This window comes from Centruroides vittatus, unplaced genomic scaffold (genome assembly GCF_030686945.1).
Source record: "Centruroides vittatus isolate TY-2023 unplaced genomic scaffold, ASM3068694v2 scaffold_1444, whole genome shotgun sequence".
NCBI classification, from domain to species: domain Eukaryota; kingdom Metazoa; phylum Arthropoda; class Arachnida; order Scorpiones; family Buthidae; genus Centruroides; species Centruroides vittatus.
The window spans coordinates 1,230,532-1,247,875 of NW_027122679.1; the positions used below are offsets into that span (position 1 = coordinate 1,230,532).

The window sequence follows — 17,344 nt, forward strand, 5'->3', positions numbered from 1 at the left end:
TTTTTATTTGTCTAGACTTACATATAGCTTCAATATTAAATTATTTTTATTAAGAAATTTAATTAACGATTTTTGTTTAAAGCTAGCTGTTCTTTTTGAAGTTGCTAAATCGCGAATACTTTTAAGACATATAAGTTGTCTTGAGTTACACTCTTCTTAGCTCTCAAACCACTTCATGGCGACATCTAAGCACTGAAAAGCTTCAGAATGTGTAGGACCATTATCTCTTACTTCGCAAATCTCTTCTTCGTCTTCTCGATCTTGTTCATCTGAGGCAGATACATCTTTAATTATTTCCTCATCATTCAAAATTTGGAATCCAGGATCGTTTGCCTCACAATTTAACCACTCGCTTACATAATCTTCGTCACATTCGGCAAATATTGAAATTTGTGCTATTGCTTCCGCAATGTCTCCTAACCACTTTCTACTATGTTACTGGAATTTACTAATGGTCTTTTCAAACTTTTGTTCCATGCCTTCCATAAACATAAACAGTGTCGCAATTCTCCAAGTGCAAATCAGCAAATTCGTACAATTTTTGTTAATTTTGTACAATCCGGATAATCGAGGTTCTACTGTATTAAAATGTTACGGTAAATTTTACAAATTCACAGAAATAATGTCCAAATGAATTTTAATTATATATCAAATACTTTAGTTTGTATTCATAAAATAAAATAAGGAGTGTACATAAATAAATTAAATGAATGAGAAAACTTTAATATATGAATTAATCACAAAAACAATTTTAGATTTTTTACTAATATTAAATGTTATTTCTTATGGAATCTTTCTTTCTACTTTTTCCATACTCAGATGTTACAGTATTATGTTGGCGTCAAAACTTTAGGAAATACTTTCTTTCTACAACTTATTTTCATTGGATGTATAAATTTAATCATCGAATATCCATACTTATTTTTCTCATGTAATACATGATATATACAGACCATGCTTATAAAAAATAAAATGAAATTAATTTTTGATCAAATTCTAAAAAAAAAAAAAAAAACTGTCCATTTTCCATAATGGACTGAATGTCGCTAGTTGTCTTCAGCAGTGTCCAGAATGGAAGAACTGTATGCCAAGTCCCAGTAGTGTTCCACGCCATGCTTTTTAAAGTGGTCCCTGGCAAAACTTTCTGTTGGACACACTTTAAATTTCATATCGCCAAAACTGCGATGTTTCACAGTTCCCTAGAACAAAAGTATTTTTTTAAAAAATGCATGTAAACAGAGATCATCTTTTTTAAAAAAGACATCAAATATATTGTTATTGTGTACTCACCTCCCAAATTAAAATGCACCTGTTTTCTATTTTCTCTCCTTTGTCCGCTAGAATGTAAAAAAAATTATTGTTAATTTAATAAACGATCCGTTAAAAAGACCATTAATAAACAGTAATCTTAAAGAATTTTTCTAACAAATACAAACTATTAAAATATTGCTTAACATATTCTAATTTTGAATTTCTTCACAATCAAGTGACAAATGAAAAGATATAAATTATCAATGCTTGCTACGTTTATAATACAAAAACAAAATTTCTAGCTATCAAATAGTTAAAAATTTAAAATAATGCTTACTACTTTTAAATATTGATAATGCAAGGATAATCAAATAAAAAGTCTACTTGTGAAGGACAGACTCAATTGTGCCAGCAGAGTTTCGAATGTTATTCGAGCTTGTTCAAAATGTTCAAAATTTAAGTGCTTCTCGTGGCACTAGGATAGTATTAACGAACACGGCTTGCTCATCAAAGGTTAATTCTCATGAGTAAATCGTCTTTTTTACCACCAGTTATACATGAGGTGTGATTAATGCATTCAAGAAAATGCTACATTGATTGAATCCATACTCATATTTAATAGAAAAAAAATGATTTGTTTGAAAAGAATTTTTCCTACTTAAGAGATAATTAAAATACACTTGATAATAGATCATTCAAAATTATGAGAGAATGAAATAAAAAGATAATATATATTCAGATTTAATAGCATTTTACTTTGCAACTATGTTTTAAAATGTTTTGATAATTTTTCATTTTAATAAAATGTCTCTCCTCTTTGCCACATGAAGCTCTCAGCTGTACTGAATTACAATCCTTACTTCCTCAGCAGATTTACCAATAATAATACACAAACACCTAATTACTTGCTGAGCTTACTGATCTCTTTATTTTCTAACGTTTTCAACCTAATTTTTATAGGTCATCTTCAGGAAAAATTTATTACATTTCCAAATTCGAATATAAAGCTTTCGAATGCTCGCCACACTTAAAACTTTTCGAATCTTTACAAATTTTAACAGTTTAAATAATAACGGATTAAACATTAAACCAACTACAAACACATTAAAATCATTACTAATCAACAAACATAAAATAAATAAATAAATAAATAAATATTGTATCAAAAGTAGATTAAACTAGTTAAAGCTGCCATGTCCTTTCTACGGGTTTTTTAATCCCATTTCTTTTTCTATTATGTATTTCCATGCCGTTGGAAGATTATTTGCGTCTTTTGCATTTAAACATTTGTTTTCCACCTTACTTTTATATATTTCTACTTTTTCCATCCCTAACGCAATCGTAGGTGAATGGACTGCTTTTACTATTCTCGCTTCATCCCATTTTACGTTCGCTCCTTCCTCTTGTCCAATGATCGCCAAAATGGTGTTATTGTGCCCTTTTTTTACATCATATTTGTGTTCTTTTATACGTGTTGCCAAATTACGTCTAGTTACTCCAATATATTCTTTTGTTACCGCTAATTGCTCGTTCTCAAATGGAATCTTATAAACCCCCGCCTTATCCTGCATTCTCATTGCGTCCTTATCATTTCTAAGTAATCTGTATATGCTTGGTGCTCTTTTATAAATCATTTTTGTGCCTTTATATCTACATAACTCTTTTTCTAGTTGAAAAAAGATATCCTAAGATCATTTGAGGAGTACATTGTAATGTACAAGAGATATGTGGATGACGTATTGATAATTTGGAAGGATGAACGAAAGATTGGAGATTTTTTAATTGCTATGAATGACAATCCGCATGGGTTACAGCTAAAAATGGAACAAAAAAGCCGTACGCAGCTCCATTTTCTGGACATAAATATAAAATTTAGAAGGGGAGATATACAAACTTCAGTATATTTAAAACCAACGCTTGCGCCCCTATATATACCGGCGTGGTCTAATGATCCGTTCAAATATAAGATGGCAGCGTTTAAAGCGCTTATTAAAAGGGCGTACGTATATTGCACAGATGTACGAGATCAAATTAAGGAGATTGACAGAATTAAAAAAGTGGCAAAACAGTTGGGTTATAAAGAGAACGTAATAGGAGGGTTAATTAAGAGTTACAAACAGCATAGACACAGAGGATTTAATAGAGAGGATCGGATCAGCAAGTTCACGTACGACAGAAAAATGGAAGGAGTGATAGAAGAGTTATGTAGATATAAAGGCACAAAAATGATTTATAAAAGAGCACCAAGCATATACAGATTACTTAGAAATGATAAGGACGCAATGAGAATGCAGGATAAGGCGGGGGTTTATAAGATTCCATTTGAGAACGAGCAATTAGCGGTAACAAAAGAATATATTGGAGTAACTAGACGTAATTTGGCAACACGTATAAAAGAACACAAATATGATGTAAAAAAAGGGCACAATAACACCATTTTGGCGATCATGGGACAAGAGGAAGGAGCGAACGTAAAATGGGATGAAGCGAGAATAGTAAAGGCAGTCCATTCACCTACGATTGCGTTAGGGATGGAAAAAGTAGAAATATATAAGAGTAAGGTGGAAAACAAATGTTTAAATGCAAAAGACGCAAATAATCTTCCAACGGCATGGAAATACATAATAGAAAAAGAAATGGGATTAAAAAACCCGTAGAAAGGACATGGCAGCATTAACTAGTTTAATCTACTTTTGATACAATATTTATTTATTTATTTATTTATTTATGTTTGTTGATTAGTAATGATTTTAATGTGTTTGTAGTTGGTTTAATGTTTAATCCGTTATTATTTAAACCGTTAAAATTTGTAAAGATTCGAAAAGTTTTAAGTGTCGCGAGCATTCGAAAGCTTTATATTCGAATTTGGAAATGTAATAAATTTTTCCTGAAGATGACCTATAAAAATTAGGTTGAAAACGTTAGAAAATAAAGAGATCAGTAAGCTCAGCAAGTAATTAGGTGTTTGTGTATTATTATTGTACTGAATTACATTTTCTTTACTCTTTAAACTTCTTCATTTGGATCATTATACAAAATTATGCTACAAATAAGCCGTTTAAAAATATGCACAAAAAAAGTTAACAGGTAGGTAATAAGAGTGAACTGAACGGAGTGCAGTTATCCATTCTGTCTCAACCTACACTGCTGCCAAAAGTGTAATACATTATTATTATTATTATTATTATTATGTTGGGTTAAATGAGATATACTTGGTTAACACCGGTGGCTGTGTACTATGCCGGACCAAAGTCAAGGCATAGTAACCAAAACAGAAATTAAAGAAGTGTATCAGTGTGTGTGTCTGTATTCAGGAATTTTCTCACAATATGACATGTATTCAATATAGTGGCCTTCTGTAGCGTGATGTATGTTTTTCTATTCAATTGTAATGTGCCCAGGTTTTGTGCAGTGTGTGTGGTATGACACCTGTAGAAGAGAGAACAACAGGTACAATAAGCACCCTATCCATCCTCCACAGATGCCTTATTTCCTAGGCGAGTTCTGTGTACTTGCTAATTTTTTTCAGTGCATGCGCTTTGTATATTGTGAGTGTTTGGAATGGATATGTCTATAACGTATGTGATTTTATTGTGTTTGTCAATGAGTGTGATGTCTGGTCTGTTGTGGTAAATTGTTTTATCTGTGATTATGGCTCTGTCGTAGTACATTTTGTGCGTGTTGTTTTCCAATACTGTCTGTGGAATGTATTTGTAGTATGGTTCGTGGATGTCTACTAATTTGTGTTTCTTTGCAAGCTCTTGGTGTATTATATTTGCTACTTGATTATGTCTGTGTAAATAATCTGTCTGTGCCAAGAGCTTGCAACCAGAGGTGATGTGTTGTATAGTTTCTGGCATGATGTGACATTTTCTGCATGTGTCATTTGTGAGTGTTGCACTTTGAGTATGTGTTTTCTGTAGTTTTTAGTATTTATGACCTGATGGCAATCATGAATCCTTCCGTCTCCCCAAAGAGGCATTCCTGAGCTAACCAGCTGTTTGACGCAGTTTTGTCAACAAAACCCTGGGCCAGATCACATGTTCAAACTGCTCTTTATATTACACTGGACTTCCTCTGGTGGCGATCTGGTGAACTCCGGAATTGGTCGCCACAGTACGCCCCCAAGTGCCGAAGGCACGAGGAGTTAGAGATAGCGCAGGTTGAACCGGACATGACACCCTGAGCGGGTAGTTGTCGGTGCGGCGGCCAAGGTGGGGGTCGACATGTCTGCGGTAACTGGTTGGACTGGAGTATGGGATGGTGTGTTTGAAGCTGGGGGGTCAGGATCGGCTCTGACTTCGGGAGATGGCATGAAGGCTGGCTTCAATTGATTGATATTTATAGATGATGTTCGTCCATCGATTTGGACTTTGTATACCACTCCCTGCCGAGATATCACCTCGTATCGTCCGTCATAGATTGGCTGTAGAGGCTTGAGAATTGCGTCACGATGAATGAATACGTGACCGCAGTGAACAGTTCCTTGTGGATGAAAACTGCACGTTTCAAGTGTGCAGTCATCACTACTGGACGCAGGTTTCTCATAGTTTCGTATAGCTGCCTGACGAAGGAGGTTGGGTCGATCACCGAACTTGATTCTGAAGCGAAGAACTCTACCGGAAGTCATAGGTGGGTTCCATAAACCATCTCTGCTGATGTGGCGTTGATTTTGTCCTTGATGGTGGAGCACAAACCCAAGAGGATGGTTGGAAGCACTTTGGTCCACCTCTCGGTAGCGTGGCATTTTAGCGCTGTCTTGAGTGGACGATGTAGATGCTTGACCAGTCTGTTAGAGGCTGTATGGTAGGGAGAGGTGCAAATTCGTTTCAAGCCAAGTAGGCTGGCTAGAACTAGAAAGAGGGCTGACTCAAACTGCCTACCCTGGTCTGTGGTGATCTGCTTTGGGATGCCGAAGCAGGCGACCTATCCAGAGTAGAATGCTCTCGCCATTGTTTCCGCTAAGATGTCTGGGATGGGGAATGCTTCTGGCCAATGTGTAAAGTGATCTATACAGGTCAGACAGTAAACGAATCCATGAGATGGAGATAGAGGTCCAATAACGTCAATGTGAACGTGCGAGAAATGCTCGTCTGGCAGTAGAGAAATTAGCGAGAGGAGCAGAAGTTAATGCCTGCAGTGCCAATGGTGCAAAGTCATTCTGACGGGTGACTTTGCACCATTGGGCCACTGCAGGCAGGAGAGAGTCCAGGCGGTGGCATCAGCTTTCATGGATGGCCAAATACATCTTTGTTGCAAGAGCTTAATTGTAGCTCTGATGCCTGGGTGTGACAGGTTGTGCAGCATGTTAAACATCTTTCTGTGCAGTGATGACGGTATATAGGGGCGTACAGACCTCGACGAGACGTCACAGTAGAGTTGGCAAGTAGAGTCATCGACTGGAAGTGGTTTGAAGAACAGCCCTGTGGAGCTTGGCTTGTCCAGAAGTTCCTTAAGCTCACTGTCGATTCGTTGCTGGTTGGCAAGCTCTTTGAGGTCTATCTGCAATGGCACGTCTATCGTAGATACACGGGATAGTGAATCGGCAACTATGTTGTGAGAACCTTCAATGTATTGTATATCTGTTGTAAATTGAGACAGATAGTCGAGGTGGCAAAGTTGTCTTGGAGAAGCTTTGTTGGAGTGTTGACGAAATGTGAAGGTCAGCGACTTGTGATCTGTAAAAAAGATGAAGTTTCACCCTTCTAGCATGTGCCAGAAATGTTTCACAGCTGCATAGGTGCTCAATAACTCATGGTCATATGTGCTGTAATTTCGCTGTGCTGTCGTCAACTTCTTAGAGAAGAAGGTGAGGGGTTTCCACGCCCCTTGGTACTTCTGCTGCTGGACAGGGCCTATGGCTGTGTCTGAGGAGTCAACCATAAGTGTAAGTGGCTTCACGGATGATGGAAAATTTAACGCAGCAGCATTTGCAAATGCTTCTTTACATTGAGAAAACGCAAGTCATGCTTCCGGAGTCCATGCTATTTTTGTGTTGTCGTTTTTCTTACTTCCAGCTAGGAAAGAAGTGAGCAGTGCTTGCACATGCGCGATGTTGGGCAGAAAATGTCTGTAGAAGTTTAACATTGCCAAAAACCAGTGCAGTTCTCGGATGATAGTGGGTTCAGGAAACTTTCAGATGGATGAAACTCTTTCTGGAAGAGGACTCACACCCTCTGCTGAAATTCTATGGCCAAGGAAGGACACGGTCTGCTATCCTAGAGAGCATTTGGAAGGGTCTAAGGTTACGCCATACTCGAAGAAACGTTGAAAAACTTCTTGAAGATGTTGTACCTGTACATGCTCTTCTTTGTTTTTGGATGCCACTAGCATGTCGTCAAAGTAAGGTACGCAGCAATCCAGACCATGGAGGACTTGGTTGATGAACTTCTGAAAGGTCTGGGCTGCATTACGGAGACCAAATGTCATCACCGGAAATTCGAACAACCCGAAAGGTGTTGTGACTGCTGTTTTCGGGATGTCTGCTGGATGGACAGGTACCTGATGGTAGGCTCTAGCAAGGTCAAGTGTAGAGAAGATTGTAGATCCCTCTAACACTTGAGTGCAGTCCTGGATGTGCGGGACTGGACACCTGTCAGCACTATAACAGTGTTCAAACAGCGATAGTCTCTGCAGAGAGCTGTCGCCAATTGCTGTTGCGCTTGGCAACAAGGTGCAGTGGGCTTGCGCACAGACTCTTTGATGGGAGGCAGATGCCTTGTTGTAGCATATAACTAAACTCTGCCTTTGCTGCTTTGAGCTTGTCCTGGGGAAGGCGTCTTGGCCTGCAAAATACAGGTGGGCCTGTTGTCTCGATGTGGTGAACAATGGAAGCCTTGTTGCTTCTAGTTGCTATGAACGTAGATTCATTATTGAAGGAAACTCTGCCAGCAATTGCTGGAACTCAGAATCTCTGTGTACAGTGGTGATGGTGAGATTTACAGTAGATTTGGGCCGTTCCTTACCTCTAGACTTGAGCTGCATGGAGGCGTCTATGAGGCGGTTTTGCCATGCATCCACCAGAAGGTCGAAGCGAGTTAGGAAGTTGATGCCTATAATCGGTTGAGTGACATCAATGATGATGAAAGGCCACGGAAAGCTTCTTTGAAGATTAAAGTTCTGTGTTAGTAGCATGGTGCCATAAGCCGAGATTCTCGTGCCATTGGCAGCAAAGAGAACTAGTTTCCTGGAGTTTTTCTCTTGCGGGGAGAAATATTTCGAAATCACTGAAACATCCGCACCAGTGTCAACCAAAAAACTCAAGTTCATAGACGGGTCGGCCATAAAAATTTGGTCAATCGAGCGGTTGCAACTATTGGCCCAGACGGCTGCTCTGTTAGTTTCCCGCAGCCTAAAAAGAGCAGGGAGGTGTGACTTTCTTGGCTCTCTTGCCAAAATTGGTGTGATAAAAGCATTGATTATTGGTCGGCTCTTTGAACCAGCAGTAATGGCCTTGGGACTGACTACGCTTCCTGGTGTTATACGTTGGATGAGTATTGTTCTTTTCACATGATCGCTCGCAATGCACTATGGCTGATAACTCTGTTACTTGCTTGGTAAACTGCTCTATTTGAAGCTCTAAGGAGGAAGAATGTGTTGATTGCTGACTCGAAGCAGAATTTACATTTTGTGTAATGGTCAGATATGAGATTTTGTTGGCTATTGTAGCTAGTTGGGATAATTCCTCGCTTAGTGTGGCAAGAATACTTTGCATGTTCACAGGTAATCTTGATAGCCATGGGGATTTTAATAGGGGTTCCCCTACCATCTCGCCAGCAAGAGCACGCATGTGTGTTAATAGTTGTGACAGATGCTAGTCCCCTAACCAAGAATCAAAGATTCGCACGCTCCTGCAAGACTTGGAGTGCGAATCTTTGATTCTTGGCTCTCAGAGTCTAGCTCTATGAGGCATTTCTTGAGAGCCTTGTATTTTTTGCTGGCCATTGGCTGTAAAATTAAGTCACTGACAGAGTTGAGCATGTCGGGTTCGATTGTGGAAATCATGTGATTGAATTTGGTTGAATCTGCAGAAATTCCAGAGATAGCAAACTGTGCAAACTATAATGTCGGATTTGGCTTCCAAAATGGCAGAGGTTTTATGGCGACACGAGTCATGTTAACGGCCATTGTGTCTGGCTGGTTGCTGAGCGGCATGGTAGTTTCTAGAACAAAAGGACGAGGGCACAGTATTTGATTTGATATAAAAACATATGAATTGTTCAATAAATCAGCACAAGTGGACAGAATTCCGTTAAGTGAGAAAAAAAAATGATACGCTTACCTAGTGTAGGCACAGGAAATTACTTGAAAATTGTTCTGTGGCCATGTGATTGCCCAAAAATATCACAAAATAAAATAAACGATGAATCCAATTATGAAAAGAACAAAAAAAATCATTGGGATTGATGGCGTGAATATCCAGATGAAATTGGATTGAAATCTGGTTGCATTTGGGTCACCAATGTGGAGTGTTCTCCAACAAAGAGTTCAAAGTTTGCACTGGTTAAAAATAGTCCACACACAGAGACGAGAAGTCGAAAAAGGTGAAGGGCATGTGTTTGAACCAGTCTTTATATTACAGTGAATGCCCTCTGGTGGCGATCGGGTGAACTCCGGAATTGGTTGCCACACATTATTTTCACAATATCTTATAATATAATCAAGATGGGTTGATAAAAATTTGCTACAGTTAGGGTAACCATGAGAATGCACACTAAAAAGGAATTTTTGGAAATTCCCCCCATGGAGGAGAGAGAGAGGGTTAAGGATTATCTCGAAGAACTCAGCTTTCTACTGTACTATTTTAGCTACGGTTCTTGGTGTTTTTGCAGGAAATCAAACATATTACACTCATCTAAAAATTCTCTAATTAGCCTCAGAAGTGAAGGACCTAATTCTTGTACTGGTGAAAATAGGTCAGATCAGCTATATAACTATAAAGGTTATCTTACGTAAGGGTTTATCATACAAAATGACCAATCTAACACATTTTAAAAAATTTGTTATTCTTCTACTGTACACAATTTACAGAATTTTTAAAATGTGTTAGATTGATCACTCGGTGTGATAAACCCTTACATAAAATAACTTTTGTAAATATAAATCAAATACTATAATATAATAATGCAGAAGGGTTAGAAGTACGAAATAATCTAATAATCTTAATCTTTGCTATTGTTACTTTTTGTCCAAGCAACATCGGACTCATCTGCTAGTATTAATATAAATATATTAAATTTTAACACTATTGTATAATTTTATATGATTGATATCAATTATTGGCCTTTCTCTTATGTAAAATAATTTTAATACTTAAAATACATTTTATAATTCACATCTTATCTTTTGTTATATCTTATGCATATTAGTTAACCCTTTCCATGCTGGTATATGCCTTTAGGCATATGTCACGTGACCTGCCGTTAATTCGTGATGCGAGATACGCTTTAGGCGTAATTAATCAAAAAATTTGTTTAATTTGCGTTATATTCGAGTTTTCCGTGATTTTAGCTTTGATTCGCTTTTCTGTAGGTCAATTGACTTTGTTTAAGCCAATAAGTGTTTTGTTACCACCCCTGGGCCATAAATATTTCGGTAAAAAGGACCCCCTACCATTCTACAGCAAATCTTTGCAGTTAACTACACAGTTGACTGAAAAACAATCAAAGGGAAACTCCTTATACAGTTTTATTGGGTATCTTCTGTCTTTGCTGACATTACTTTAACCTGGAATGCACAACCTTTTCTGAAGAAAGGCCAAATTAGGATTAAGTTTAGTGACTGGGGGCTGGACCTTCAAGTGATTAATGCGATGGCTGAGATTGGATGCTGGCGGCAATCTTCTTGACATCTGGTGTAATGGCAGATGTTTAAACAACCAGCAGATTTTCCAAATTCTCGTTGGTTAACTCTGTTCCGTGTTTTGCACTTGTTTAAATTCATAAGTGAAAACGCTTGTTCACATACATAGGTACTGCCAAACATGCTTGCACAAAATCGAGCATTGTCTTTCAGTTTTGGAAATGATGTATCTGGCAATTCTTTGTAGAATGTGAGATTAGAATTTTTAAACTGTTATTTCAATTGATCACTGCATTGGATGTCTATCAATTCAAGTTGGACATCTGGAGGGGCATCTTCCACCTTCACATCAAATGGAGTTGAAAAAAGCTGCAGGTAGATCTTGTATTTCTGGAATTCACCAAATCTCTCATTGGATGATGTAAGGAGGGTGTTAACTTGGTCAGAGTAATCCATTTTCATATGTGGGTATTTCTCTTTCATGGCCTTGCAATGTGGAAAGTGTGTAAAGTTCTCTGATTGCATGTGGGACTTGAAAAGTGCTAGTTTGGTCGTAAATGCATTGATGTTACTTGCCAACTGAGAAACAAGTTGCATCTTTTCCTGCAATCTCAAATTAAGGTCGTTTAGATAAGCAGTAATGTCAGCAAGGAAAGCTAAATCACACTGCCATCTTTGCCCCTCCAAATTCCTTGTAGTTTTCCCCCGTTCTTTGAGGAAAGTGATAATAGGCCCCAATAGCTCCACAAATCTCTTGAGGACTGTTGCATTGCTCAGCCAACGAACTTTGGTATACATGGGCAGGTCAGCATAATCAGCATCTATTTCTTCAAGAAATGATGTGAAGAGTCGATGGTTAAGTCCATGACAGCAGATTAACCCCTTCGTACCCGCAATCGAACTGAGTTCGATCGGTTTACATAGCGTTACACAGAAAATGGTGTTTTAGACCCTCGGAGAAAAAAAATCGGCGAAAAAAAAATGTTTTTTTGGACTTTCGGATGTATTTTCAGACCCCAAATTTTTTGAAAAATTTTTTCCCGCGCGAAAAAATTTTATTGCGATTTTAATTAACCCTTAATGACGGGCAATTAACGCTTAATTGTTTTTTTATGGGATTTTTTTATAGAACTTTATTTATCCTTCTAAACTTCTAGCGCACCGATTTTACTTCGGTAAAGTTATTTAAAGCTATTTTCTGATGTAAAAAACAACATCCAATAGTTTTTTAATTTTTTTAATTAATAGATTTTTTTATAATTACGTTTAATTAAGTCGGGGGGGTCGGAAATTTCAATAAAAATCGTAATTAAAAAAAAAAGTTTTGAAATATCCAGCCATCTAGTATTCACCCTACTTTTTACCCTTCTCCTCCCGAGAGTTTCATGAGAATGTCCCGCGAAACACGACACCAGCTGTTCTCAAGGTCATCCAGCTGTGTAAACAATGACTCATCAGTGTCAAGTTTCGCGCTAAGGCGAGAAAAAGGAAATTGTACTTTGAAGTGTTTTCTTCAAAATTAACACATTTCTTTCGTTTTTTTTTTCGTTTTTAATATTTTTTAATGTAATTAAACATAATTAATTCAAAAAATTAAAAAAAAAACGCAGCGGAAGGGGTTAAGTTCACAGTGTCATAGACATCTTTCAGCAGGCGTTCAAATCCCAACTTCTTTGCACAAATTTGCTCTTGGTGAATTATGCAATGATACTAGATTAACTTCTTTTGCCTGTCCCCAAGGTGGTTTTTCAGCAAGGTGACCATGCCATTCTCACGTCCAACCATAGATGATGTCCCTCCATCACGTCCCTCCATCAGTGATGATGCTGGATAGCTTGTCAAAGTCCAGTGCTGTTTTGTTGCAAATGCTCAATAAACCAGTTAGTACATCAGCACCAGTTGTATGTCCAGAAAGTGATGCCATGCCAAGAAATTCTTCATTCACAATAAAATCTGGTGAAACACTTCTAATAAACACAATCATTTGTGCTGTTGATGATATGTCAATGGATTCATCCACAGCCAAAGAAAAATAAGCACAGTTTGCAAGTAAAATGTTAAGTTGGCCCAGAAATGTCTGATGCAATTTGCGAGATTCTCCATTGTATTGTCATGCGGTTAAGACTGATTGTTTGAAAACACTGTCTTCTCAGGACACATCTTCTCACTTGCGATGATAAGACACTTTTTTATCATATCGCCGTCTGTGAAAGGTTTCCCATTCTTGGCTATTAAAGCAGATATTTCTAGGCTGGCTTCAATAGCCAAATCCAATTCTCCAGATTATTTCTTGAACACATTTTGTTGGCTGATTAGTGATCGTCATAATGATTTGATTTTCCGTTCACGTTCTGTACCTTGTAGATGGAAATCCTTGTGTTGGCTTTCATGATGTTGCTTCAGGTTGAATTCTTTTGGCACTGCTACTGTTCCATTGCACAAGAGGCAAATAATGCTGTTGTTCTGTTGCACAAAACAGTACTTGTTAGTCCACACTTCTTGAAACTGACAGTTCTTGTGATCGACCTTGCGTTTAATGCCTGGCGCCATACTGTTTGCTCTGTAAAACAATGTCTCATTGTGCTGAAAATTCTGAGGTCTGCAATGAATCGTGTTTGAGACAAAGCAAGCTAGACTACCACGTGCTTTGTTCTGTACCCACTCTGACCAAAGACTAAAGAGGCGGGGCAGAAAGCTATTAGCACACATGTGACAAATGGCCAGGCAGGTCTTAATTCGTTCGACCCATCCGGGAGTCTCCACCATTTCTCAGAATTTGTGACTCAGATCGTCAACATGCCAGGTGCAGGACACTAATCCATCATAAATGTGGTTACTGTTCTTACCTAAATTATACTTATGGCCTGTCAGTTTTAATCCCTGCCTGGTGTTCAGAAATGAATCAAAAGTGATTAACACAGTGCAACGGGAAATCTGAATTTTTTAAATATAAGTATTAATATTGCGATATCTCATTTCAAATTGGTGCTAGAATCAATCTGTTTTTTGTTTTCTGTCACAAACATATCACAGTTTACGACTGTTAAATTTTAAATAAAATAAAAATTAAAAATAATAATTTAATTTTAAATTTACAAAAAAAAAAGAATGTAAAAATAAAAGTAAATAAAAAGTTCCAATTAATCTACTACTTAAATAATCTAAGTATATCTGTTTTCTTTCAAACAAAAGAAACTGCAACTTTCTAGCTGCATGGAAAGTCATTTTTCAACCCTCTTTGTTGACACAAGAAGTTTATGGCTTGACGCGGTTTGAAATAATTATTAAATCCAAAATATTTTAGTGCAAACGGCTTCCTTTTAGTTGTATGACTCTATTCCGATTATAGTATTAATTTTCTTGGTCCAACATAATAATAATAAATTTGATGCAAAAAAAATTTTTTCTATTCTTAGTCTATGGGGAGATATCGTTGTAAATTATTGGTTGTTATAGCTTTTGTACATTCCTTTTGAACTCTGATTAGTATTTTTCTAGTTTGAATGACATTAGGTTGACGAATAAGCGTCTTTTCAGAAAAGATTGATTCAAATTCGACTATACCAATCAGAATCTAGAATGTAAACAAATGCCAAAAAATCGTTATTTTCATGGTTTTTCAGCGCTATTTTCACTTATTTTTATGCTATTTGACACTATTTAGACGAATAAGCAAGTTTTCTGAAGCATAAAATTAAAAATTTCCCGCTAAAATGGAAACTTGCTGATAACATCGGAAATGATGTTCTAACATCATTTTATTCTATCCAATTCTTCAAAAAATCGTTATAATACTACTAGCAGACCTGGCCACGCGTTGCTGTGACTCAAAATGTATCTATTATAAATGTTTAAACACTTCCCCCACAGGGGAAATTTTCAAAAATCCGTTCTTAGTGTACTGTACATTCTCGACATACCCCATTAAAACGCAATCAAAAACGCAAAAAACCACATCTAAAATAGTATAATAGAAGCAGAGTTCTTCATGGTAAGCCTTAATCCTGTCCCTCTTCCCCACGGTGGGGGGATTTGACATCTACATTATATAAAAACATGCACGTATTTGAATACAACGTTGTGTCAAAATTTCAAAGCAATCAGTGAAGAACTTTCAGAGATTTGAGATTAGGAACATTACATTTTTATTTATATATAGATGTATTAGACTTAAAATATTCGATATCTAAACCAGAAAGTGTGTTAGCTAGAAATAGAATTTCAACCCCGCATTTCTCACCTCTGGGAAAGTCATAAAACAGTTGGGTGCTAATGACTTTGTGAAAGGGAAAAAGTTCTATACATAGAAACTTTGAAAGAAGGGATTTGCATGTACCATCTGCGGGCCGCATAAACATTGAAAGGGGGCCGTATGTGGCCCATCAGGCCGCAGGTTGTGCACCCCTGCTTTAACTAATCACAGACTTGTGAAAGGAAAAAATTGCTGCAAAAAGCCCCGCCTTCAACCTTCCAAGTAAAATGTAAACAATCACAATAAATTCGCTTTTTAAATTGTTTTTTAGCTCTAATTAACCAATTTAATGCACTTAGACATTAAATTAGCTAATTCGACAATATTTAAGCAAATAAATATATTTTTAAAACTTTCTAGCAATAAATATTGCCGGGAAACTCGACCTCCCTATAGTAAGTCTATGAAAGATCTTGCTGTTAATTGGCTTTAAAATTGTTGTTTCTACACCTATTACACTCTAATTGGTAATTTATATTATGACTGAATCAACTTCAACAAATGAGAGTTTTTTTTAAACCCATCTCGTCGGGATTTTCTCGCAAAGATCCAGTCCATGTGATTAAAGTCAGAATGTAAACAAACGTTAAAAAATAGCTATATTCTTCATTTTAGAGCCATAATTCTACTAGTTTTCATGTTATTTGACTTTACTTAGACAAGAAGATTTCTTATCAAAAGCGTCTAGCTGAAAAATTTACCGGGAAACTCATTACTTTTGGATATTGCGTAAATTGCAGGAAAAAATTAACTAATCGCTTATTTTAGTGTATTATTGTATAAAGCATTGAAAAAATATAAAAAGTGTCAAATATTCACTATTTTAAGCAGAAATATATGATGATAGACTTTGTCATAACAATGGACTCCTCTCCCTGCTAAGTAATTAGACATAATGTAAATAATGGTAATAACTTCTCCTCTACTCTAGCTAGAGAGATGGGGGTTTGTTTTGTTTAAAAGAAGACAGATGTGTCTACCTAACAGATGCACAAAGTTCAGCAATTCTCTATAAATTAATTTTAATTTTTTTTTCTTTTGGTCATAAACTTCAAATTTTATTATTATTTTAAATTTGTATTAAACTATAAATTAAACAATTGTTTTTAATCAAACACAAAAAATAGATTAAACATAGCACGATTTTGAAGCGAAATACCGCGATTTAAAAATTATTGAAAAAACTGCAAAAAATGCACCCCATGACGAATTCCACTCAAAAATATTCTGCAGATCGCCGCCCGAAAAGGGTTAAGTTAGCTATGATTGCATTATAGTGGATCATTTTGCATTGAATTCTGATGTACAATAGTGAATCCTGCGCTAAGTGAAATTGTACTAGATAAGATAGACCTGAAAATCAATGTGAATCCTAGAAATTTTGTCATATTTTCAGCTTTTTCACTAGTTAATCTTTCTCTCATATTGGATGAAATTTGATGAATTTGTTCATTATAAATTATCTATTAGTCTTCAATAAAAATTTCCATGTTGATTTACAAGTTAGATAAATATTTAATTTTTTGTGATTAATTAATTGATTTTGCATGTATTGTACTAATTAGACTCATTTGAATAAGCGTATTCTAGAAGTGGGTATTTCTGTCAAAAACATGCTAACTGAATTTTTCTAATTTTCATGTTACATCAAAACATACATTATGTTTGAATCGGAGGATAAAATATAATAATCCTAAAAAACATAATTTTACCAAGTAATAAACTGACTCCCTAAAAATTACTAGCATTGTGTTTTATGAATGATATAAATATGTAGTCACTAATGAACAGAGAACTTACTTCCATCTTTTGTTGAATGTTCTTCATTCCATTTTATCCTATTCATCATAAGTCGTTTAAACTTCTTCTGTTGCCTGGCTCCTAATAAAACAAATCAAATCATTATAAAAAAATTACACACATTTTTATGTGGGATAGTTGGAAAATTAAGTTTCCTGTAATCATATTTCCTAGAAAACCATAGAAATGTTGAGTTGGCAATATGTTGTGATGATAAAGCCATCATCCACCATTTGTCGA

The 17,344-nt window shown here is 36.3% G+C and overlaps 1 protein-coding gene across 1 annotated transcript in view; it reads right to left on the reverse strand.

Moving 5' to 3' along the window:
• Positions 1-620: 620 nt before the first annotated feature.
• Prp3 (pre-mRNA processing factor 3) overlaps positions 621-17,344 on the reverse strand; it is a 73,414-nt gene continuing 56,690 nt past the window's right edge. The window contains exons 18-20 of the mRNA XM_067284743.1: positions 17,105-17,185; positions 1,291-1,337; positions 621-1,199 (exon numbers count right to left, since the gene is read on the reverse strand). Coding sequence (XP_067140844.1) covers positions 1,047-1,199; positions 1,291-1,337; positions 17,105-17,185 — 281 coding nt within the window. The 3' untranslated portion in view covers positions 621-1,046. The remainder of the gene's footprint in view (positions 1,200-1,290; positions 1,338-17,104; positions 17,186-17,344) is intronic.